Here is a 23,867-nt window from a genome sequence, read left to right on the forward strand (position 1 = left end):
TGAAACAATACCATTGTGCAATATGACTACCCTAGTCGTCTATCTGTACAGTATAGTACAGTGGATTGTGTACATAGCCTTTATTTATGTAAACCAGCTCCTTCCCTTCTTGTGATTTTTTTAAAAGTGTTTTTTTTTTCCCCTTTCCTAACACCAGGGGAGCCACCCCTCCTAAATTTCGTTGTTTGGTACCTGTACTGTAGCAATGACAATAAAGTCCATTCATTCATTCATTCATTACAGAGCAAAAACGGAGGGCCTTTTTCTTGGTACAGGAATTTGCTGTTCAAAGTCAAATAGCACTTGTTTCCGTAGGCTTTGAGTTGGTGGATTTACAGAATGTTTGATTGTTTGTTGCTGATATTGCTGAACTAGACATTGTACATTGAACACTGAGCCAAAATGGCAACCTAGCACTCTGTCAGTTACACTGAGGTGTGTCTTGATTGCAAGGTAAATTGCTTCTATTGTGCACTGTGATCTTTTAGCAAGTGTGTCTGAACTGTGGCACTTTCAGGATGTAGCCTAATTTCAATGAGTGAAGATATGGCTCTCAATTGACAGAGAGAAGTCTCATTGCACCATTTCGTCATACAGTGGTGCTCCAAGATGTTCATGAGAATGTCACTCTTTTCTCTGACATGATATGAACTGATCGACCTGTGCACTTTGACTTATATATTATTTTGACCCACCTTTAATCTCTCACAGTGCAATTAACACCAAAACTGTTTTCTAAATTTCAAGTGGGTTATCCGTTACATTTTGGACTGAATGTAGATGGCAATGTGTTTGAGGGGCTTATTACTCTAAGTTGTTTACACTGAGACGTATTAAACCTTGTACCCCACTTACTTGACATGAAGCTACTTTAAGCTACATTATATGGTCCTCATGTGAAATTGTTATTGAAAATGCTTTGCTGTGCATTTGAGGCTACGTCTTCTGTAAAAACAGTCACTGATGTTGAAATGTTTTAAAAGTGGCATTAATTGGTACTGGTTACTCAGTATTTATGTTCAAATGCAATGCTCGTTGGCTGAAATGCAGCCATTGTATAACTGTAAATATGTGTGCCTTTTTAGTCAGTAAACACTGTTTTAAAACACTGAGGTTGGAATTATTAGCTTTTATCCCCTTCATTCAGCAACATCACTAGATAACAAAGTTAATGTATATTTTAGCCCTCACACATTGATGTACTTCAATGTCATCAGTAGCACATTGATTAAATGAAAACACATATCTATGAAATGTCTCTCTGTCTTTATTATATCTTTATTTTACATAATCCATTTTTACAGAAGTGTGGTGTATTGGGCTCAGGTGAGCCTTTGCAGCCAAACCAATGAGAAACACTGTATCTTTCAGTCACAATGATTTTTGAGATCTCACTGCAGTGCAACTTAAATACAGCTACTAAAGTCTGGTCTTTGTCATTATTGAAAGCTCCCTAGCCACTATAGCTTGTCAATTCTCAAGCGCCTTGATATTTTTCTCTGGACACATCTTCTTCAGTGTCAGTGTGGCCACTAAGGAGAAGGTAGCCACAAGAGTGAGGATAGTCCGCATGGCTTTGAACCAGCCAGGGTATCCGGGCAGCAGGACCAGGTCGTAGTGCAGGGAGAGGCCCAGTCCCATGACGACCAGCAGGGCTCCCTCTGTGATGTTGTCCCTGCACAGCAACGCCATCCAGGCCAATAGGGAGGGCACCACACTGTTGCCCAGGTTCATCCAGTCAGGCTGGGCCGGGCTTCCTTCAGGCAGGGCAAACCCCCAGCGGGCCCCGCCCAGGAAGGACACGATGCAGGCCCCGTAGACCACCTGTGCATAGGCCACCTCAGGGTAGTAGGACTGTGTCACGGCCATAAAGACAGGGGCGGCTAGGAATGGAATGAGGCCAGATAAGCCCAGGTACAGTGCGGGCTTGGGCGCCTGAGTGAGGACTTTCATACTGAGGCGTTTCTGGTCCCTCTCCGTGTCCACTCTCTCTGGGGCCCCTGGCTGACCCTGGCAGGGACGAGCGGCAGAGCAGTTCAGTGGTCTGTGGCTCAGCAGCCTGTTGGAGGCTGGTAGTCTGGGGAGCAGTAGAACTGAGGAAGCTTGTGTCATGTAGGAGCTGGTGTAAACACATTGTCTATTCACTGGGCAGTTGGACACTCGGACCACCTGCTGCAGAGATCGCCGTGTGGGACCCTGGGAATAGGAAAGATAGTGTTGTTGATAGGGCATTGTGGCAGTAATGCATGTCTCATTAGGGCTTTGATGTGGTACATCTGATTCCAAATAATAGCCGAGAGGATCCAGACCTTCTTTGTTTTAACTACTCAAGCTAACAGGCAGATCAATATCACTATTAGACTGATGTTATGTTCCGCTTACCCCACATGGAGTCAACCTCCTCAATGCAAATGCAATCATTTTCAACCAAAGAGAAAAGGGCGCGTGCATTAGTCACTTCCCTTGCAACGATAATGTGCCTTGCAATGGAGTAATGGCATGCATACTGAACATTTAATAGAAGCTATTTTGCAATGTTACAATGTAACACCGGTGTAGCTAGTCAATCCAGCTACACTGTGACCCATTCTTAATTAATGACCGGACCAGCATTATAGAACACTGGGTTCTTATTGTTCGATTACTGTCAGGCCTATAGTATCATTCTAGCATATGTTTAGAAATATAGTCACCGTTCGTGATAATCAATTTGACATTTGTCCCCCAATCGACTGAAAATGACAGCGGAAGATGTGTAAAGAAGGTCATCTGCAGAAACAAACTAATTTCCATGCTCGATTAAGCCATGTCTGACCCTGTCAAGTTGGTGAGAGTTCGATGTCCCGCTGCTCTGTCTGCAATGGATCGATTAGTGGACCTGGGAGTCGACAGTAGAGTTACGTTCAAGATTCGAAAATGTTAATATTGTGAACTTTAATACGATTCAATGCTTGAACAAAAATGTTGCTCTGGTTTCTTGTTTCGGCACAAAGTGACATTTCAGTATGAAGAATATCCTAGTTTACAGTACCGTAAACGTAGCAACTGCAACTACTAGCCTACAGTAACAGTAGGCCTATGAGCATAGAATTGTACTGGAGCATAGAATTGTACTGGAAGCATCAGTGCTGAAAGTGTGTGTAGGGTTAGATTTTGGCATTTAGCAGACGCCTTATTCCAAAGCGACTTACAATCAGTAAATGTTGCATGTGAGGACACCATCAAGGTTGACATTGTCTTCAATCACTCTCTGCTGGATTTCACAGAGTCGGATGGCATTATTTTGAAGGACCATGTCAACAATGAGTGCTTCTTGTTGTTGGGAGAAAAGTGCAGAACTCTTCCTCCTCTGCCTCTCTGTATGTTTCCGTCCATTGTAGATGGATGCACATGTGCCACCTGTGCACTCTGAACTGACTTTTACCCTGCCCAATTGGTCTGATCACATCAATAGAAACATGTGTGTTAAATGTTGAGTTGTTGTGTGTAACAGATGACAACTGTGTTGGAGTTGTGTTCACATTCTGCTGCCAGTGTTCACAATTTTGCAACACAAGTGTATCACAGTGTGAAATGTGTTTAGTGACTAAGAATGTGTTTAAGGTTTGGCAACAAAGAGCGGATGAGTTTTGCAAATTGTGTCTAAGTACCTGAACAGTGTTGAAGGTTTGGCCAAAAGAGTGTTTGATTCGACAAATGAGTTTAGGCCACTGAGAATTTGGTTCAGAGAATGGGGTTTAGTGTTTTAGCAACTGAGAAAAACTGTAAAGCGATAGAGAAAAACTGTAAGGTGTAGCCTGAACTGTCCTGATTCCGTTCAGATAGTGGACATGTAAAAGGATGGACAACCCATGAAATATATAGATATTGCAACCTCTATGGGCAATGTGTACCATTCTCAACATGATGCATATACTTGCATTCATATTGGAGCTAAATGATATGATTTCTGCCCCCACATACTTAGGGAGGCAGCAACACAAGCACTGTGGTAGCAGTCTGGCTCCCAGTCTCTGGAGGTGTCATGCTTCACACAGAGAGGTTTGAGGTGATGTCATTCACATGGGTTTGGTAATGCTGCCATCTAGTGGTATTGACTGAGGCCCACATCAACCCCCCCTATGTGAAAATGGCCTGTCAAAACAATAGCATCCGTCTGCACACATGCATTTAGCCACCGCTACTCCAAAACAGTGGGAGTGATAGGGGAACACAAAAGTTCAACATTCGTGGCCAAATAATTATAATTATAATAATAATTATAATATTTTTTTTATTTTATTTAATAGTGTAGATTCATTCACTCTCCTTTTTTATAGAGTAATTTTCAGTTAAGAGTTTCACGGAAACCTGTTTGTGTTTCCTTTGTACAATAAATCTTGTTTATTTTATTTCCCTTCACCTCTGATTCTTGTCCCCCCGGTTTTATTTAATTGTTACACCCCGTATCCACTAGAACACATATGGGGTCGTAACACTGGTTAATAGTGTGGCACTAATACTAGCCACTCACTCACAGTTCACGCCAAGAGAACATCACCAACAGTCCATTCACATCAACACACGTAATCCTTTTCCCCCCTCTCTCCTCTCACTCCTCTCACTCTCTCACCTAAACCCAGTTTTTTTTAAAGGGTACAACAGCCAATCCCATGACTAGTTCGCTCATCAGCTAACCCACTTCAGCTGTGTCTAATCAACATGCCTGCGAACTTCCCATCCTATTATTAGGTCCCGTTTCATCTCGTGACGTTTATATCAAAAGTTAGATCAGGTTTAAATATTTGTACTACAAACCGACCCAGATATTCTTGTTTCGAGTGAATCATGGCTCAAAAGAATCAGTATATCTGACACTGATATTGCCTTATCAGGCTATCTTGTTTGTTCTCCATCTGCTGGAAAGGATTCTGTTGAAGCACTTGGGGATCTACTTGCCCAATATACAGGCGATGAGCTTATTATAACTGGTGATTTTAACTTAAATTAGTTTAATTCAATCTCAGATGTTCGTGGGAACCTAAACCGAACCTCAATTGTTAGTTGAGACCCACTAGGCCTGATTTCAAGGACAGCTCAAAGTGTTGATTGATTGATCTGATTTTCAGCAATAAAGTTGACAAAATTGTAGCCAGTGGAGTATTTGAATTAGGTTTATTTCGTATTTTGAATTAGGTGGGTATCAGAAGCATTCGCTTAGAAAATAACAAATCTCATGTGGCCTTGAGAAGAAATCTCAAACATTTTAATGAGCCATCTTTCTTGGCAGGTTTGACTCAGAAGTAGAATTGATGTCATGTTACTATAAGTTCAATGATGCTCAACTGGCATTGGACTTCTTCACTGAATCAACTCAGTTGTTGTAGGAGTCTCTAGGCACAGAGGAACGGCTGTAAATATGTTTTTAATTGGCGTACAGCACGGCTCAGCAACGTCACTGACGTGCTGAGCGAGTCTTTTCTAAATAATAAAGAATAAAGAACAAGTACAGCTCTCTCTCGTTCTCTCTGTCTCTCTCCAACACCTCAGCAGGTTTCCCCCGTCTCCTTCACTCTCCCGGGGGAACAAACACACACAGGTTAAATAGACCAGCAGGATAACGAGTCTGATCACTGACACCTGTCCGTAATCAGCCCGTCATCACTGACACCTGTCCGTAATCAGCCCGTCATCCATCCCCCACCGACAGTCTGGCTCCCTCTGCAATTTTCCCTTTTTCCGTTCGATTTTGAGATGAGGTGCTCTTTTGCCTCCTAAACATGTTTTCTTTCATATTAGTGACAATAAAACGTCGACAAAAACACATTTGGTTGTTTATTTTACTTGATTGTGGTGCATGTGTCCGTAAAATCCTCAAAAATTCGCCAAAAGTTAGTACTTTACGCACAGCTTTACCGAAACGGCTGCTGTCAGGCCCTGTCCACACCTATACGTTTTTTTGATAAACGTGGATTTTTATATTCGTTTTGGGGGGTTCGTCCAGACGCAAACGAGTTTTTGCCCTCTGAAAACGAAGATGTTTAAAAACGCTGTATATTCGCCGTATATTTTTGACGTGTGGACGAGATAGACGGAGCTTTTTGTATTTGTCACGTCATCATGCGCGTAGATTTCTATGATCATGCGCACTGCAGCTGTTTGCTGTTCCCTCCAACGTCATATCCTGGCACCAGTAACTACTATGTTTACAACAGGCAACGGTGGTCGAGGCTACACAAGCGAGGAAAATGCATGTGTACAAAGTGCTTCTAGTTCTTTCACTGTTAACTGGACTTTTAACCTGTTTACATATAAATGCACGGTTAATGATCGAGAACATCCGCTTGTTAAGTCGTGACGTGTTTCCGGGTCCAACGTTGGCTGAGGCTCTGTCTTCGAAATGCCGAAATAATAATATTAATTAATTATATTTATATAGCGCTTTTCCGAGGCTCAAATACCCTGACAATATGGAGAAAACGGGAAAGTGCTGTGTCCCTTGTTGTATGAATAGATCAGAGTCTAAAAAAACGATTAACTGTCATTCTACCGCTGAAGTTCACAGGTACTCTGGTGCGGGGAATTTCTGGTTTGGACTCGGAAATGGCTAAACGTCACTTTTGACTTCAGACTTAACAAGCGGATAGAGAGACAGAGGCGTCTGATTGGCCAGCGGGGCTATGGGGATAATATTATATCGCCGACTACTGGTGTGGAATGCTCAATGACAGCGTTTATATTGCGTTCATGCGTATGCATGTGGATACAGACATTGTTTATAAACATGCTGGTGTGGACGGTAATATTTTTATATACCAAAAACGTTTATCAAAAAAACGTATAGGTGTGGACAGGGCCTGAAATATGGCAACCCTGGGCTCGTTGGATAGATCTGTTTCTCTCGGTAAAAATGGTCGCAAAAAAAATATACAACGCCCCTTGTATCAGCAACCAATCACTAAAATAGATAGGTTGCATTTTTTGAAAATACGCGATCCTATTGGTTGATGCGAGAATTCTCGAATGTGATTGGTTCTCGTGTCCCATGTGACGCGGAAGGATTGACTCAGTGGAGTTACGATTGATTCAGTGGAGTTACGAGGATAAGAAAACGACGATAAGTTAATAAGTTAGAGATAAGTTAGATAAGTTAGATAAGTTAGAGAAGTTAGAGAAGTTAGATATGTTAGAGACGATAAGAAAACAAACATAAGATGGAAGTAAAATTCAGCAAAAAGAGGCAGATGCAGCTCCGCTTGGCCAGAGAGAAGAGAAAGAGTGGTGAAGTGGACGTGGAGGAAAATGTTGATGCTATTCAAAAATGCAGTCCCCGTCTCTACCAGAGGCCTACCTGGAGGCCCCTGTGGAAGGGCTCCGTCCTCTTGTGGATGCTGAACAGGGATTACCTCTGGAGGATCTGGGGAGGATGGTCACATTTTCCCAGCATGCCCAGGAGTTGTCAGAGCTGTGTCTGGGGGTGGAGCAGGTGACGGAGCAGGAGCTGGAGATGGCCAAACGCCTGGAGGACTTCATCGTCCAGAGCCAGGACCAGAGTGCACAGCTGCAGGCCGAGGTCAACGACCTGAGGAACATGCTGATGGTCCGTGAGGAGCAGCTCGCTATTTCGCTATCACTTTTTGTGATAACACACCCATAAGTAGGAGGGGGAGTTGTTATAGATGGTGGCCAGTACGGGTATCGAACCCGCGACCTTCGCGTTATCAGCACGATCCTGCGTAGGAGTGTTCGCGTTGCAATGCAAAGAAGCAGCCCAAGAGCTAGACGGGTCGTGCTTGACGCGCTTAACAATGCAGGGGGAGGTGGAGGAAGAGGAGCCAGAGGAAGGCGAGGAAGAGGAGGCCTCTCCTCGGAACACCTACATCCTGGCCCATCACCATTGTTGACCAATGGAGTGAGGAAGGCCATCCTCTTCCTCCTCCTCTTCCTCATCGGTTTTTTTTCTTTCTTTTTTTTCTTGCAAAAAATGCAGTCCCCGTCGCTACCAGAGGCCTACCTGGAGGCCCCGGTGGAAGGGCTCCGTCCTCTTGTGGATGCTGAACAGGGATTACCTCTGGAGGATCTGGGGAGGATGGTCACATTTTCCCAGCATGCCCAGGAGTTGTCAGAGCTGCGTCTGGGGGTGGAGCAGGTGACGGAGCAGCAGCTGGAGATGGCCAAACGCCTGGAGGACTTCATCGTCCAGAGCCAGGACCAGAGTGCACAGCTGCAGGCCGAGGTTAACGACCTGAGGAACATGCTGATGGTCCGTGAGGAGCAGCTCGCTAGCGCTACCTTCAGGAGGAACAGATTGCAGACCTGTTGAAGGATGTACACCAGCTCAGTGGCCAGAATAATATGCACAACACTCTGGGTTAAGGGCCAAGACACACAATGTATATATATATATATATACATAATGGCAATAAAATGCATCAGTCTCTTTGTTCTCATCTTTACTTTTTATCAATAAAACTTCAGATGAAGAGTTGGTGATTTGCTTTGCTTTTTATTTCAGCCGTAGAGACCAACAGAGGTCTTGAGAGCCTCTACAAGACCAGAGAGGTGATGCGGAAGGCCTACGCCGACACCGACCCAGATGTGGCAGAGCTCCTGCAGGAGGATCCGGACGCTGTCATCGACGTCTCTGTATCGTTCGACGGAACCTGGCAGAAGAGGGGGTTCTCCTCACATTATGGCATCGGGGTCTGTATTGACATCCTCACCGGGCTAGTCATCGACTACGAGGTGCTGTCAACTTACTGCCACTCTTGTGTCCTCAAAGCCACGGCTGTCAAGGACAAAAAGGTCACCAAGGAGGACTACAAGACCTGGAAGGAGGAACACACCGAGTCCTGCGCCCAAAACTTTGCTGGCTCCAGCAAAGCAATGGAGCAGGAATCCGCCAAGCGCATGTGGGGCAGGTCGGTAAACGTTAATTTTTAAATACTGTTGCTCGGCAACATCATTCTACTTCTATAAAAGCTACAGAGAGAGAGTTCAGGTTTATCACAACAACACGACTTTAACACGATTTTTGATATATTCACCATCACGAGTTTGCTGTTTCATAGAAATGCAACGACAAGTGCAACGACAACTTGGTAAGTAATTACATTTATTAAGAAACAATGTGTTAACATATTAACACACATTAACACTTTATAATAACTTTCATCCATAAGGCATTGTGACGGCTATGAGTAGCCTGGTTGTCTGTGTCTGTGTGTTTGTGTGTATGTCTCTTTAACAGCCATAGGAGATAAGTCCAGTCCAGGGGATCCACCCCCCCCCCCCCCCGTGATAATTGCCAATCAACTCCAGCAGTGGTCAATCAACTCCAGCCAATCAACTCCAGCCGATCAACACCAAACCAGCCAATCATCAGAGGCCACATCAATTAAAAGACAATGAAATGAAAGCAGCAGCTCCCACCATTCTTTTGTTGTACTCCTTTGTTCGTTTGATACCTTTGTTAGTTTGATACTTGTTAGTTTGATACTTGTTAGTTTGATACTTGTTAGTTTGATACTTGTTCGTTTGATACTTGTTCGTTTGATACTTGTTAGTTGATACTTTGTTCGTTTATACCTTGTGTTAGAAACCATTTAGTAATTATTATTGTTTATTTAACCATCCACGGGATGAGTTTATTGTTTATTTGTTTGAAGCATTTGTTGTAACTCCAGTTCTGTTTTTATCAATACCAATAAGACTGTTAATTTATCTTGGCCTGTAATAAATATCATTATTACATAACACCAGTAATACTTTGTTACTTCTTCTTCTCCCTAGCGAATATAGAACGTAACAAGTGGGGGCTCGTCCGGGATCTAACGCCGTTAAAGGGTCCGGATCTAAAAAAGGTATTTGGCTGGGCTAATTAATAGTTAATAAACATCATGGCAACGAAAAAGTTTGAATTGGAACAATTTATGACCCAGCCCTCTATACAACAACTGGAGGAATGCAAAAAGGCAGAGTTGGTAGAAATAGCTACTCACTTTGGTCTTACATATGAGAAAAGGATAACAAAGAAGGAGCTGAAACTTCTTCTGGTGGGGGAACTGGTTGAGAAGGGTGTGATTGAAAAGGCTAAGGATGAAAATTATGGGGAGGAGGAGTCTGGGGGCCCTCTACCTTCAGGGGGAGAGTAGCTTCTTCAGACGCCCGTCCCATCCTTTAAGACACCACTGAAAAAAGTGGATATCACTTTGGAGCAGTTTGACCCATCTCCTATTGGTAGTGCCAGTACTGGGGCTCGTGGAGAGGAGGCGAAACAGCAGTTTCAGTTAGCCTGTCTCCAAATGGAGGCCCAGGAAAGGGCAGCCATCAGAGAAGAGAAGGCTCAGGAGAGGACTGAGGCCCGAGAGGCTGAGGCTCAGGAGAGGACTGAGGCCCGAGAGCATGAGCTGAGGATGTGTGAGATCGAGTCTGCTAAAGTGATCAAGTTACGTCAGCTAGAGCTCGAGAGTCAAGCTCACAATCAAGCCCCATCTCCCAGTACCACCCCAAAACCTTTTGATGTCAGTAAGCATATTTCTTTGGTGCCTCCTTTTAAAGAGACTGAGGTGGATTCCTATTTTATTGCGTTTGAACGCACCGCTGCCGCATTACACTGGCCCGAAAATTTTGGGTATTACTGCTACAGTGCAAGTTGCAGGGAAAAGCTCGGGAGGCAGTAACTGCGCTTCCCGTTGCTGATAGTTTAGATTACACTAAGGTTAAGGACGCCATTTTTCGCGCCTATGAGTTGGTTCCTGAGGCATATAGACAGAAGTTCAGAAATCTTAAAAAGACCCCCACCCAAACGTTTGCGGAGTTCGCTAGGGAGAAGGGAATTTTATTTGATAAATGGAGCAATGCGTGTAAAGCAAATGATTACGAAACCTTGAAAGAGTTAATTCTTCTAGAAGAATTTAAGCAAAATTTGCCTGATCGCATTGTTGTATATTTAAATGAACAAAAGATAGAGTCCCTCTCCCTTGCTGCTGTGCGCGCAGACGAGTATATGCTCATGCACAAAACACATTTCCCTTCTGTTCCTGCTGAGAAGCCTCGTAATGCGCCGGCTACTCAGTTTCATTCCGTGAACCCTTCTTCCTTTAGGACGCAGAGCTCGAGGAAGGAAGATAGGGAATGTTATTACTGCCACAAACCAGGACATGTCATTTCTGATTGTTTAACTCTTAAAAACAAAGATCAGCACTTGTCTAAGAAGGGACCACACGTGCAGGGTATTGGATTGATTAGGGCGGAATCATGTTCTAACATTGGGATGAGCACCACCACTGGCACTGAAAGTGATAAATGTTTTGATCCATTCATATTTACTGGCTTAGTGTCATTGACGGGCGAACTAAAAGATCAGTGTCCAGTACGTATGTTACGAGACACCGGGGGGTCACAGTCTGTAATTCTATGTAGTGTCCTGCCATTCTCTGATCAGTCTGCGTGCGGCTATGGAGCTGTGTTGCGTGGTATTGAAATGGGTTATGTCCCGCGGGCCGTACATCGCATTCACATACAATCTGAGTTGGTTACTGTTTTTTTTTCTGTCGCTGTATGTCCAGAGTTACCCATTAAAGGAGTGGCATTGTTATTGGGCAATGATATTGCTGGGGGTAAGGTGACTCCTACGTTGGAGGTACTGGATTCGCCTCAATGCAGGGAATCTGAGACAAAAGATGTTGATTTGTTTCCGGTGTGCGCTATAACTTGTGCACAATCGAGTTGAGGCAGAGAGGAGGATAGCGATGTTTCTCTCTGTGATAGTGTGATTATGCAAGCCTTTTCTGAAAGGGATGAGAACCCGATTGTTTCAGCTTCTCCCAGGGAGAAAGTGGTAGAGTTACCATCCTCCCCGAGTCCTACCATACCATCCGCTGACAGCCTATCTCTCCCTGTAACCGGCGAGCGATTGCGTGTCGCTCAAGTAGCTGATCAGTCATTAAACAAATGTTTTTTACATGCAGCTAGTGAGGAATCTGAAATAGGGGGCAACGTAGTTTATTTCCTTAACGATGGGATATTAATGCGTAAATGGTCTCCTCCTAATGCAAATGGTTGTGAGTGGAATACTGTAAAACAAGTTGTTGTGCCTGTGGGTTATAGACAACAGGTGTTATCTGTAGCACATGAGAGCCAGTGGTCAGGACATTTAGGTATAACTAAAACTTATCAGCTGATATTGAAACATTTCTTTTGGCCCGGACTGAAGGCGGATGTTGCCAAGCACTGCCGCTGTTGCCATACTTGTCAGATGGCGGGTAAGCCTAATCAATCCATTCCACCCGCACCATTGCATCCCATTCCTGCTATAGGGGAGCCATTTGAACGTGTAATAATTGATTGTGTTGGACCTTTGCCCAGGACTAAAAGTGGAAGTCAGTATTTGCTCACTATTATGTGCGCTGCTACTCGTTTTCCCGAAGCTGTTCCGTTGCGTAATATATCAGCCAGCTCAGTGGTGAAAGCTTTAACAACGTTTTTTTCCACATTCGGTCTTCCTCTTGTTATACAATCTGACCAGGGCACTAACTTTCAGTCTAAGCTTTTCAAACAAGCCCTAAGAACGTTAGGGGTACGACATGTTGTTTCCAGTGCCTATCATCCTGAGAGTCAGGGTGCATTAGAACGATGGCATCAGACGTTTAAGGCAATGCTTCGTAAATACTGTCTAGAGAGTGGGAAGAGTTGGGATGAAGGAGTACCATTCATGTTGTTTGCAGCTCGTGAAGCTGTTCAGGAATCTTTAGGATTCAGTCCCGCGGCACTTGTCTTTGGACATACGCCTCGCGGTCCGCTCAAAGCACTGCAGGATAAGTTCCTCTCAGTTGAGTTTAGTGCGGAGCGGAATGTGTTAGATTACATTAGTCATTTTCGTGAGCGTTTGCATCAGGCTAATACCATTGCAAAAGAGTCTCTGGTTAGTTCGCAAACAGTGATGAAGCGTCATTATGATCGCACTGCTGTTTTTAGAAAGTTTCATGTAGGTGATAAAGTTTTAGCTCTATTGCCTATTCCAGGCGCTGCGCTGTTGGCGAAATTCTGTGGTCCGTATGATATTCGTGAGTGTCTTAGTGACACTGATTATGTGATCAGTACTCCCGAGAGACGGAGAAGTACTAGGGTGTGCCATGTGAACATGTTAAAACGCTATTACTCCCGTGAGGAATCTAAAATTAGTCAGGAGACATGTAAAACTGTCCCTAAGCCGGTAGTCACTGGCAGCTGTGCATTAATTGTGACAGAGTCTCTGTGCGCGACCGATGAGGATTTGATGGCACGTCATTCCTCTAATCAGAGTACTCGATTGGTCAACTCGGAAATGTTAAGTGTTGCCCACTCAGTTAACTCATTTGTCAGCAGAACAGCAAGTTGAGGTGATGGAGTTGATCAAGCGTTTTCCGTGTATATTTGGTGATGTGCCGAGTCAAACTACTGTAATTCGACATGACATTGATGTTAAGGGGGTGCGGCCTATCAAACAACATCCCTATCGTGTTAACCCGACAAAAAGGGCCTTGATGAGACAGGAAGCTGAGTATTTATTGCGTAATGGGTTAGCAATCCCTAGCTCTAGTGCTTGGAGTTCTCCCTGTTTACTAGAGATGAAACCTGACGGTTCTCCTCGTTTTATAACCGATTTCCGAAAGGTAAATGCTGTTACTGTTACTGATTCATATCCTCTCCCACGGATGGAGGATTGTGTTGACAATTTGGGTACGGCAAAGTATGTTAGCAAATTAGATCTGCTCAAAGGTTATTGGCAAGTGCCCTTGACTGACCGCGCCTCCCAAATTTCTGCATTTGTGACACCTGATCAAATGCGAATTTGGACAAGCTACTGTCATTTATCTGGGCCGACAAGTGGGTCAAGGGCAGGTGTTACCTGTGGAGGCAAAAGTAGTGGCCATAGCCGAGTGTCCCATCCCTAACACTCGGAGGGCACTGCGCAGATTTCTGGGAATGGCAGGATACTACAGGAGTTTTTGCAGAAATGTTTCGACTGTTGTACACCCATTGACCAGTATACTCAGCCCTAAAGTAAACTTTGTGTGGAGCAAGGAGTGTCAACATGCGTTTGACAGTGTTAAATCACTGCTAAGTCATGCTCCCGTGCTCGCGGCTCCTGATCTTAGTAGACCATTTAAGTTAGAGGTGGATGCTGGTGGAGTTGGAGCTGGGGCTGTGCTATTGCAAGAGGACAAGGATGGGGTTGACCATCCTGTGGGATATTTCTCTAGAAAATTTAACAAACACCAATTAAATTACTCTACAATTGAGAAAGAAACGCTTGCTTTGCTATTAGCTCTACAACATTTTGAAGTATATGTGGGGTCCAGTTCCTTGCCGGTGGTGGTGTTCACCGATCATAATCCCATTGTTTTCCTATCTCGGATGTATAATGACAATCAACGTTTGATGAGATGGGCTTTGATAGTACAAGATTACAAATTAGAAATAAAACATAAAAAAGGGATAGACAATGTGCTAGCAGATACTCTCTCTAGAGTATTGGAGGAGTAGGCGGGCAGGTTGGTTTGTGGTGGTAATAGCAGTGGTAACCTGTCCGAATCCTTGGGTTTGTGTCTTAAGGGGGGGAGTGTGACGGCTATGAGTAGCCTGGTTGTCTGTGTCTGTGTGTTTGTGTGTATGTCTCTTTAACAGCCATAGGAGATAAGTCCAGTCCAGGGGACCACCCGTGATAACTGCCAATCAACTCCAGCAGTGGTCAATCAACTCCAGCCAATCAACTCCAGCCGATCAACTCCAAACCAGCCAATCATCAGAGGCCACATCAGTTAAAAGACAATGAAATGAAAGCAGCAGCTCCCACCATTCTTTTGTTGTACTCCTTTGTTCGTTTGATACCTTTGTTAGTTTGATACTTGTTAGTTTGATACTTGTTAGTTTGATACTTGTTAGTTGATACTTTGTTCGTTTATACCTTGTGTTAGAAACCATTTAGTAATTATTATTGTTTATTTAACCATCCACGGGATGAGTTTATTGTTTATTTGTTTGAAGCATTTGTTGTAACTCCAGTTCTGTTTTTATCAATACCAATAAGACTGTTAATTTAGCTTGGCCTGTAATAAATATCATTATTACATAACACCAGTAATACTTTGTTACTTCTTCTTCTCCCTAGCGAAAATAGAACGTAACAGGCATTTATAAACCACTAATAAATAACACACAAATAAATGTGAATATGCTTTTATCATGTTATGTTCTGTTGTTATGCTCTTAGGTCATTCCTCCACTGTGGCTCCTCTGGGGAGGGTGTCTAGAAATCATGCTGCTCCACCCTTCATCATCATATCTGATGATGATGACGATGATGTGCCTGAGGAGATTGTGGTGATAAGCAGTGATGATGAAGAGGAGGAAGTGGAGTGCCAGCAGCGCAATGCCTCTTGCCAGATTGTGGTGAAGGAAGAGGAAGAGGAGGTCCCTTCCTCAAGCTGGGCCTTGACCTTTAGATCAATTTTGTTTGGTTAGTGAATGACTTGTTCACTTTGATACTAGAAATGTTTTTCTAAAGAATTGTATGGGGTGGAATGAAAAAAAGATATAGTGACAACTTAAAAATAATGTGCTTTTTTAATGGGACACCAAAATAAATAAAGGATAGAAAAAAGCTAAAAATAAATAAATGTGAATATGCTATAACATGTTATTTGACTATTGTTATGCTCTTAGGTCATTCTTCCTCTGTGGCTCCTCGGGGGAGGGTGTCTATGAATCATGCTGCTGCAGCCATGATCGTCATATCTGATGATGAGGATGATGAACCAGAGGAGATCATAAGTCATGGAGGCAGAGCCCATGTTGAGGTGGAGCGGGCACCAGATGGCTGTCCAAGAATGACTCAAGGAACTCCTCTGGATGACCAGGAACCGTGTCCGCGACCAAAGCGGACGGCAAATGTTGACGATAGGAGACTTTCAAAGGTCGCTAGTTCTCCTACCTGTGGACTACCAACTGGCCACCAACTGGGTGCTTGCACCTCAGGCACAGACTAAGGTGTCCAGGAAGAGAGCAAGGGAGGTGGCTGATGGTGGCTCCCATTCAGAGGAGGGAACCTCTCTGAAGAGACATAGAAGGGATAGAGACACAGACACCAAAGTCACCAGAGTCCTTGCCGGTCAGGCACAGAGGGTGTCCAAGAAAAGAAAAAGGGAGGTGGGCACTGATCAACACCCTGGCGGCTACCAGTCAGAGGAGGGAACCTCTCAAAAGAGGCAAAAAAGACTTGGAGTCTTTCTGTGTGATTCTGTGAGCTCCCCTCTCTCCCTCCCTCCCTCCCATGCCTGTACCCTCCCTACCCCTCCCTCCCTCTCTCCCATGTTTCTCTAGCAACATTGCAACCTCACACCCCTCCCTGTGAGCTATAACAAAACCAAAGGAAAAATAAATAATTGAATAAAGAAACAAAAAAAGGATTTGATCTAATTCGTTGTATAGTCAACACCTGAGACTGGATATGAATACTAACGAATACACACTGTGTGGTGTGATGTATGTCTGCGATACAAACACACCATTCAAAGGTAGGTGTGGTTCAGTGTCAATATCCGAGAGTTGGTGGAACACAGCCACAAAGTCCGAAACTAGCCTTGGAATGGAACTAGAATGGACCTATCGCTAAGCCACGCCCCAAAAACTGTCCAATCATAACACAGCAAAAGTCACTACTGGCAGAAAACTCGGACAAACAACTTGCTAATATCTGATGGTGAAAAGCTTCTAGACTAAATATTCTTGTCATCTTTAAAAGGAGGATAGGCTATATATGAGCTGAGCGGTGAGACCGCGGAGGGATACACAGACAGCAAGTGAATGAATGAATGAATGAATGAATGGTCTTTATTGTCATTGATATACAGTCCCTGACAAAAGTCTTGTCGCTTGGGTACAAGTTGACCTTAAGTGCCCCTCAAATATATTTCTAATCAAAATGTCTTTACAAGAAATGGCTAAATTCAATCCCAACAGCTTTTGAAATAATGTTATGGTGCAAAACGAAACTGCTGAAAAGCATTCTAACGTTCACAGCTTGGTAAAGCCCAGTGAGTCAGTTTTTGCAAAGACAAAAGTCTTGTTGCCTTGTCATATGATGCACCCAATCCTAGATTACAGCCTCACTTGTGATCAATAATTGATCAATCAATTAGTGGGTGTGTATAAAAAGAACCCCAGCACACCAGACCTTCACATCAACTGCAACTTGACCTCTGACAACATGCCTAAGATTCACCCTGAGACCAAAGCGTTGATTATCAAGAGGCTGAAGACCAGATCCACTGCTGAGGTGGCTGACACCTTCAATGTGTCTCAGCGTCAAGTACAAAGAATAAGAAAAATATTTGAAGAGACTGGAGATGTTTTTGACAAGCCCAGGTCCGGCAGACCCCGTAAGACAACTGCTCGGGAGGACCGTTTGTTGGCTCGAAAATCCAAGGCCAGCCCCTTTTCCACTGCAGCAGAGCTCCACCAGGCCTGGTCACCTCAAGTCCCCGTGTCAACCAGAACAGTTTGTAGAATTCTGTCTCGAAATGGCCTCCATGGTCGAATCAGTGTGGCATTTGCCAAGACCCACAGCCTGCTAAAAGGATGGACGCTGGAAAAGTGGCAGAAGGTGGATTTCTCAGATGAATCTTCGGTTGAATTACATCACAGTATTGCAGGAGACCTACTGGAGCCCGCATGGATCCGAGATTCACCCAGAAAACAGTTAGGTTTGGGACACCAGAGAGAGAGCAAGAACCAGGTGAGAAAGTGGACAGGTAGTCAAGACCACATAAGTAAGTAGAACCGATGGTTCTCGAGCCTAATGGCCCATAGGGAAGGAGCCTATCTCCTGTTTCCGTAGCGTGAGGCGGCTTAAGTTAAAGGTGTCACTGATGTAAACGGTTACAGCTCGAAGTGGCGGTGAGGTCTGGAAAAATATTGTCAAGGTCTTTAAAAAGTATTTGAAAGGTATTGAAATGAACCTCAAGATTCCTGTATATACCCTGTGAGTGCGCCAAAGGAGAAGAAATGCATAAAATGAACATTTGCTTGACCAAGTTTGTTGAACATGGAGTTTTATGAACGCATCGTTGGTGTGACATTAGAGGCACAGTTCTGATGCAGCATGAAAACCTGTATTACAAAAGGCATCTTAGGCTGGACACGCTTGTACCTGTACTGATGCAACACTGCTCTAATAGAGATACAGGGAGACCCATCAGCTACACTCACTAATAGGGAGACAGGGAAATGGTGAAGGAAATGGTAACCCCCCAAACTCCAGCCCGCTCACTCCGCTCCTCCACCTCGGCTGGCCGACTGGCCTCACCACCTCTGCACAGCAGTCGTGCTGCCCGATCACGTCTCTTCACAACACTGGCTCCCCGCTGGTGGAATGAGCTCCCCACGGCTGTCAGAACGGCAGAGTCACTACCCATCTTCCGTCGTAGACTGAAGACCTCCATCTCTTCAGGTTACACCTTAACTGCTCCTCCTGAGACATCTTCTGCCCCTCAGCACTAAGTCTCCTAAAGACACCCGCTTTCCCCTCTACTGTGTCCCTAAGAACTTCTATTGCCCCCCTTGTACTGTTTCTCTGTTCCTCCAGTATAAAAAATTAAAAAATGGTTTTAGAAGAAGGTGATTGAAGAAGGTTTTTCCTTCTATCAATGGCCCCGGGCCTGAGCTAGATTACTCTTCCTGCCACGAATGGTGGACTGACGATTCACATGCTTAGTATTCAAATGTATTGACTGTAAGTCGCTTTGGAATAAGGCGTCTGCTAAATGCCAAAAATGTAAATGTAAATCTCAAGTGGTCCGAGCACACGCGGAGGCCCACGTACAGCACAAGGAGACCGTCGCGCACACTACCAACAACTCTACAGCAATATTCTGGACATCATTATTTGCCAGATATGGAATAGGTTTCAAGACCACGAAAAATGCATGTTTCTTTCCCTCCTCGACCCCCAGCACTTTCAGACCTACCGGAAGAAATTCCCTCAAACAGCCTTCTCCAGCTTAACACAGAGTCACAGAACACTGTTCGATCTGTCCCGGCTAAAAACAGAACTAACTGTAATGAATGCCATGACTGATTTTGAAGGGAAAGTCCCACTGATCTCCTCCCTGAAGTCCCACTGAAGCAGAAACATCTGAGTGAGAGCATGGGGCAGCTTAACACATTGGCATGTGTGGCAGTGACCATCAGGCGGTCATTCTCGGCCTTAAAGCAAATTAAAATGTATGCCAGAAATGCTACTGGACAGACTTGGCTTTCAGCATTAGCCTCCATGTCTATTGAAAAGGACATATTGGTGGAACTGAAATGCACAGATTAACTGTACAACAGAGTAATTGAAGTCTCGAGGAAAGAAAGGAGGATGGATTTTGTGTTCAAATATTCAGTTGTTTTGGTGAGTACAAAGCATTTTATCTTTTATTTGTATATATTTTTGTCATTTTATTTCTGCTAATATATATGTAATTAAAATGACAAATATATAAAAAATAAATGTTTTATGCTTCTGTTGCAGGTTGCAAGAGATGTAGAGATGACGTGTGTGGCGCACTGGCTCAGCTGTGCAGTAAAAGTACTCTATTTGTTGTGAATCCCTCATCGGCTCCGCCCCCTCCTGCCTCGTTGGCGCTCGTTGAGCCTCATCAGGCTCAAGTGGAGACAGCTGGGTCCAGCTATCAACTCAGGAGGAGGCAGCCCTATAAGAAGCCCCAGAAACCTTCCTCCGACGCTTGATTATTTTGACCCATGTGGTTAGTTGTTTGGCTCTCCCTGTTGTCTATTCTCGTTCAAGTAGTTTTCACTTCAGAGTTTTGTTTGTTTGTTATTTTGCTAACCTTAGTTGTTTTCTTTGTTGATCCTCGCTCCCCAAAGGAACCTGCCTCCCCCTGCCTAGACCCCCTGCCTGCCTATCGACTACGTCTCCTGCCTATGTCCCTGCCTGCCTAACGACCACCCCTCCTGCCTATGCCCCTGCCTGCCTGCCGCCTACTCCTCCTGCCTAACCCCCTGCCTGCCTGCCGCCTACTCCTCCTGCCTAACCCCCCCGTCTGCCTGCCTGCCGACTATTCCCCCTCTCTGCTCTGGACTGGTTAGTACACGTACATATTTCAACACTTCACTCATCTACATAGCTACACCACACTAGTTTTGCACGCTAGACACTCACACCCAGACACATAGAGTACAGTCCCACTCACACCTCATTTACATTATCCAGTTCTCTGGCATCCACACATTCCCCCCACTTAGGCCCCGTTAGAGTAGGTTTATTCTTTTGTCCATCATTTTAATAAATCCTTTTATTGTTAGTTTGCCTCTTGTGTCCGTCTGTTCTGGGGTTCTGCCACACTTGACTCTTTTGCTAGTGCTACCATAACAGAATAATCAAGCCATTATGAGTCAAGGCAGCACCTCGGGGCAGACGCCCGCAGTTAAGCCCAACCCAGTTTCCCATTCAGTTGACGAGCTTGTTTCCGCCCACGCGGCCGAGCTCGCGTCCCTCCAGGCGGAGTTGAGTAAGGCTTTCCCCTCCGTTCAGGGTAACATCGCTGAGCTCCAGAAGTCGTCCACCTCCGCCTCAGCTGCTCTCGCCTCCCTTGCTGTCCAGATGGGCACTCTTGCCTCTGCGGTGGCTTCCATCCAGCTGAGGCTGAACACGCTCCCTGGAGGAGCTGCAGTCCCTGCTCCCCCTGCTGATTCACCGGGGGTTCCAGCCCCCCCAGGGCGAGCTCCCGCCCAACCCGAGCCCAACCTGGTTACCCCTCGACCCTTTGGAGGGAACTTTGATCTGGGCAGAGGGTTCCTGACCCAGTGTGAACTTTTTTTTGCTTTCCAACCGTCCAAGTATGGGTCAGAAGAGGCTAAAGTAGCCTTCGTTATGTCCCTCCTGGTGGACAAGGCTCTAGACTGGGCCATAGCCGTGGTGGGCAGAGACCCACATCTTGCCCAGGACTACGAGGCGTTCCGCCGGGAGTTTTCCTTTTTGTTTGACCACCCCTCTGACGGCGCGGACGCCGCCTCCAGGATGCTGGAACTCCGGCAAGGCTCCAGGACCGTCGCGGACTACACCCTAGAGTTCCGGATCCTCGCCGCCGACAGCGGGTGGGGAGACATAGCGCTCCTTTGCGCCTACCGGCGGGGTCTGAGTGAGGCGGTGAAGGACCTTATCGTCCGGGACCGCCCAGGCTCCCTTCAAGAACTGGTCACCTTGTCCCTACAAATGGATGAGCGCCTGCGGGAGCGCCGCCAGGAGCGCAGCCAACGCGCCGTGGGGCCCCCTCACTCGGTCCCCAGCCGCACGTCCTCTCTCCCCCGTTTTGCGGCCGCCCACTCGGCCCTGCCCCCTCGGGTTCCCATGCTCTCCCCAGCCCCGTCCACCTCTGAGTCAGCGGAGGAGCCCATGCAGGTCGGCCGGTCCCGCCTCTCTCAGGAAGAGAGAGAGCAGAGAATGCGGGGCGGGCTGTGCCTGTATTGCGGAAGACCCGGACACGTCCTCCGAACCTGCCCGGCGCGGCCAAAAGACCCGGCTCGCTAAAGGAGGGGTTTTTGGTGAGCCGTGCCTCGATCCCCCAACCCATCAAGAACCACAACCGGCTGTTCCCAGCCACCCTCTCCTGGGGTGAGGAGTCCATTTCTGCCGGCGCCCTCATTGACTCCGGGGCCGACGAGTGCTTGATGGACATCACCCTCGCTCGTCAGGCCGGCATCCCGCTCGTTCCCCTCGACCATGCCTTGTTCCCCCAAGCCATCGATGGGAGGCCCTTAGGTAGGATCACGCATAGCATTGAATCCCTCACCCTCACCATGTCCGGTAATCACGTCGAGACGGCACGTTTTCTTGTCCTCCACGCCCCCACTGCACCCCTAGTATTAGGTAGGCCGTGGTTGGAGAGACACGATCCCCACATCTCCTGGACCACTGGACGGATTTTGGGCTGGAGCATCCCCTGTCATGCCAACTGCCTACGCTCCGCCCTCTCTCCGTCCAGCGGTCCCAGGCCCTTAGTCTCTCCCCCGGACCTCACTGGTGTCCCCTCTACGTATCTTGACCTGGCCATGGTGTTTAGTAAGGACCGCGCCCTTTCACTTCCTCCTCACCGGCCGTATGATTGTCCCATCAACCTCCTTCCCGGGGCAGCCCTTCCCAAGGGTCGTCTCTACAACCTCTCGGTCCCGGAGAAGGAGGCAATGCGCAATTATATAGCCGAGTCCCTAGCCTCGGGTGTAATTCGACCATCGTCTTCCCCCCTCGCGGCGGGCTTCTTCTTTGTGGCGAAGAAGGATGGTGGCCTGAGGCCCTGTATAGATTTTCGTAGTTTAAACACCATCACTGTTAAGAATAAATACCCACTCCCCCTTATGAGTTCCACTTTCGAGCCACTCACTCACGCCCGGGTGTTCACTAAACTTGACCTCCGCAACGCCTACCATCTGGTTAGGGTCAAGGAGGGGGACGAGTGGAAGACCGGGTTCAACACCCACCTCGGTCACTTCGAGTACCTGGTCATGCCCTTTGGCCTGTCCAATGCCCCCGGAGTCTTCCAGGAGCTGGTCAATGACGTGCTGAGGGACATGATAAATGTTTTCGTGGTTGTTTACCTGGATGATATCCTGATCTTTTCCCCGACCATGGAGGAACACCACCAACACGTGCGCCTGGTCCTACAACGGCTCCTGGAGAATCGTCTCTTCGTCAAGGCGGAGAAATGCGTCTTCCACTCCTCCTCTGTGACGTACCTGGGTAACGTCGTGGAAGAAGGGCAAATGCGCGCCGACCCGGCTAAGATTAAGGCGGTGGCAGAGTGGCCACGACCCACCGACCGAACACAACTCCGGCGCTTCCTCGGGTTCGCCGGGTTTACCCGGCGGTTCATCAAGGGGTTTAGCCAGGTGGCGGCCCCTCTCACTGCTTGTACCTCCACTGTTCGCCCGTTCTCTTGGACCCCTGAGGCTGAGGCGGCCTTCTCCACCCTGAAGGGCCTCTTTACGACCGCGCCGGTGTTGGCCCACCCGGATCCAGCCAGGCAGTTCATCGTGGAGGTAGACGCTTCAGACACGGGCGTCGGGGCCGTTCTCACCCAGCGGTCGGAGGAGGACCAGAAGGTCCACCCGTGTGCCTACTACTCTCGCCGGTTTGACCCTGCCGAGAGGAACTACGATGTGGGCAACAAGGAGTTGCTGGCCATCCACGCTGCCCTCGGAGAGTGGAGGCACTGGCTGGAGGGGGCTAAGCTGCCGTTCCTTGTGTGGTCTGACCACAAGAACTTGACCTATATGAGGACGGCAAAAAGGCTTAACCCTAGACAGGCACGCTGGGCCCTGTTCTTCAGCCGATTCGACTTCACCCTCACCTACCGCCCGGGGTCAAAGAACGTCAGGGCGGACGCCCTCTCCCGGCTGTTCCCGGGGGAGTCCCCGGATATGCCGGTGACCCAAGACACCATCCTCCCCCCTACCCGGGTGGTAGGTGTCGTCACCTGGGCCATCGAGTCGGTGGTCAGACAGGCCCAGCGTGCCGAGCCGGACCCAGGTACCGGACCCCGGCACAGACTTTTTGTTCCCTCCACTGTCCGGCCGCAAGTGCTAGAGTGGGGGCACTCTAGTCACTTTGCCTGCCACCCTGGCTCCCACCGGACAGCGGAGTTTATCAGCCGACGTTTTTGGTGGCCCACACTCCGGGGGAACGTTAAGGAGTTTGTGGGTGCCTGCACCATCTGCTCCCGGAGTAAGGCCTCCCATCGTCCTCCTTCGGGCCTCCTATGTCCCCTCCCTATCCCCGGTCGTCCTTGGTCCCACATCGCTTTAGACTTCGTTACGGGGCTCCCCTTATCCAAGGGTAAGGACAC

The 23,867-nt window shown here is 46.8% G+C and overlaps 1 protein-coding gene across 1 annotated transcript; it reads right to left on the minus strand.

The window, feature by feature from the left end:
- Positions 1 to 1,384: 1,384 nt before the first annotated feature.
- On the minus strand, positions 1,385 to 1,973 carry LOC308151260 (transmembrane protein 69-like). Its single transcript, XM_080524093.1, has one exon. It carries the CDS (start codon positions 1,951 to 1,953, stop codon positions 1,471 to 1,473), a length of 483 nt encoding a protein of 160 aa, XP_080380219.1. The 5' UTR covers positions 1,954 to 1,973; the 3' UTR covers positions 1,385 to 1,470.
- Between the last annotated feature and the right edge of the window lie 21,894 nt (positions 1,974 to 23,867).

The sequence above is a fragment of the Nansenia antarctica genome (assembly GCF_963989245.1).
Source record: "Nansenia antarctica genome assembly, chromosome: 2".
Classification (NCBI taxonomy): Eukaryota; Metazoa; Chordata; class Actinopteri; order Argentiniformes; family Microstomatidae; genus Nansenia; species Nansenia antarctica.

Coding starts and splice junctions, on each gene's coding strand:
- LOC308151260 (XM_080524093.1), bottom strand. CDS start 1,953: ATGAAAGTCCTCACTCAGGCGCCCAAGCCCGCACTGTACCTGGGCTTA.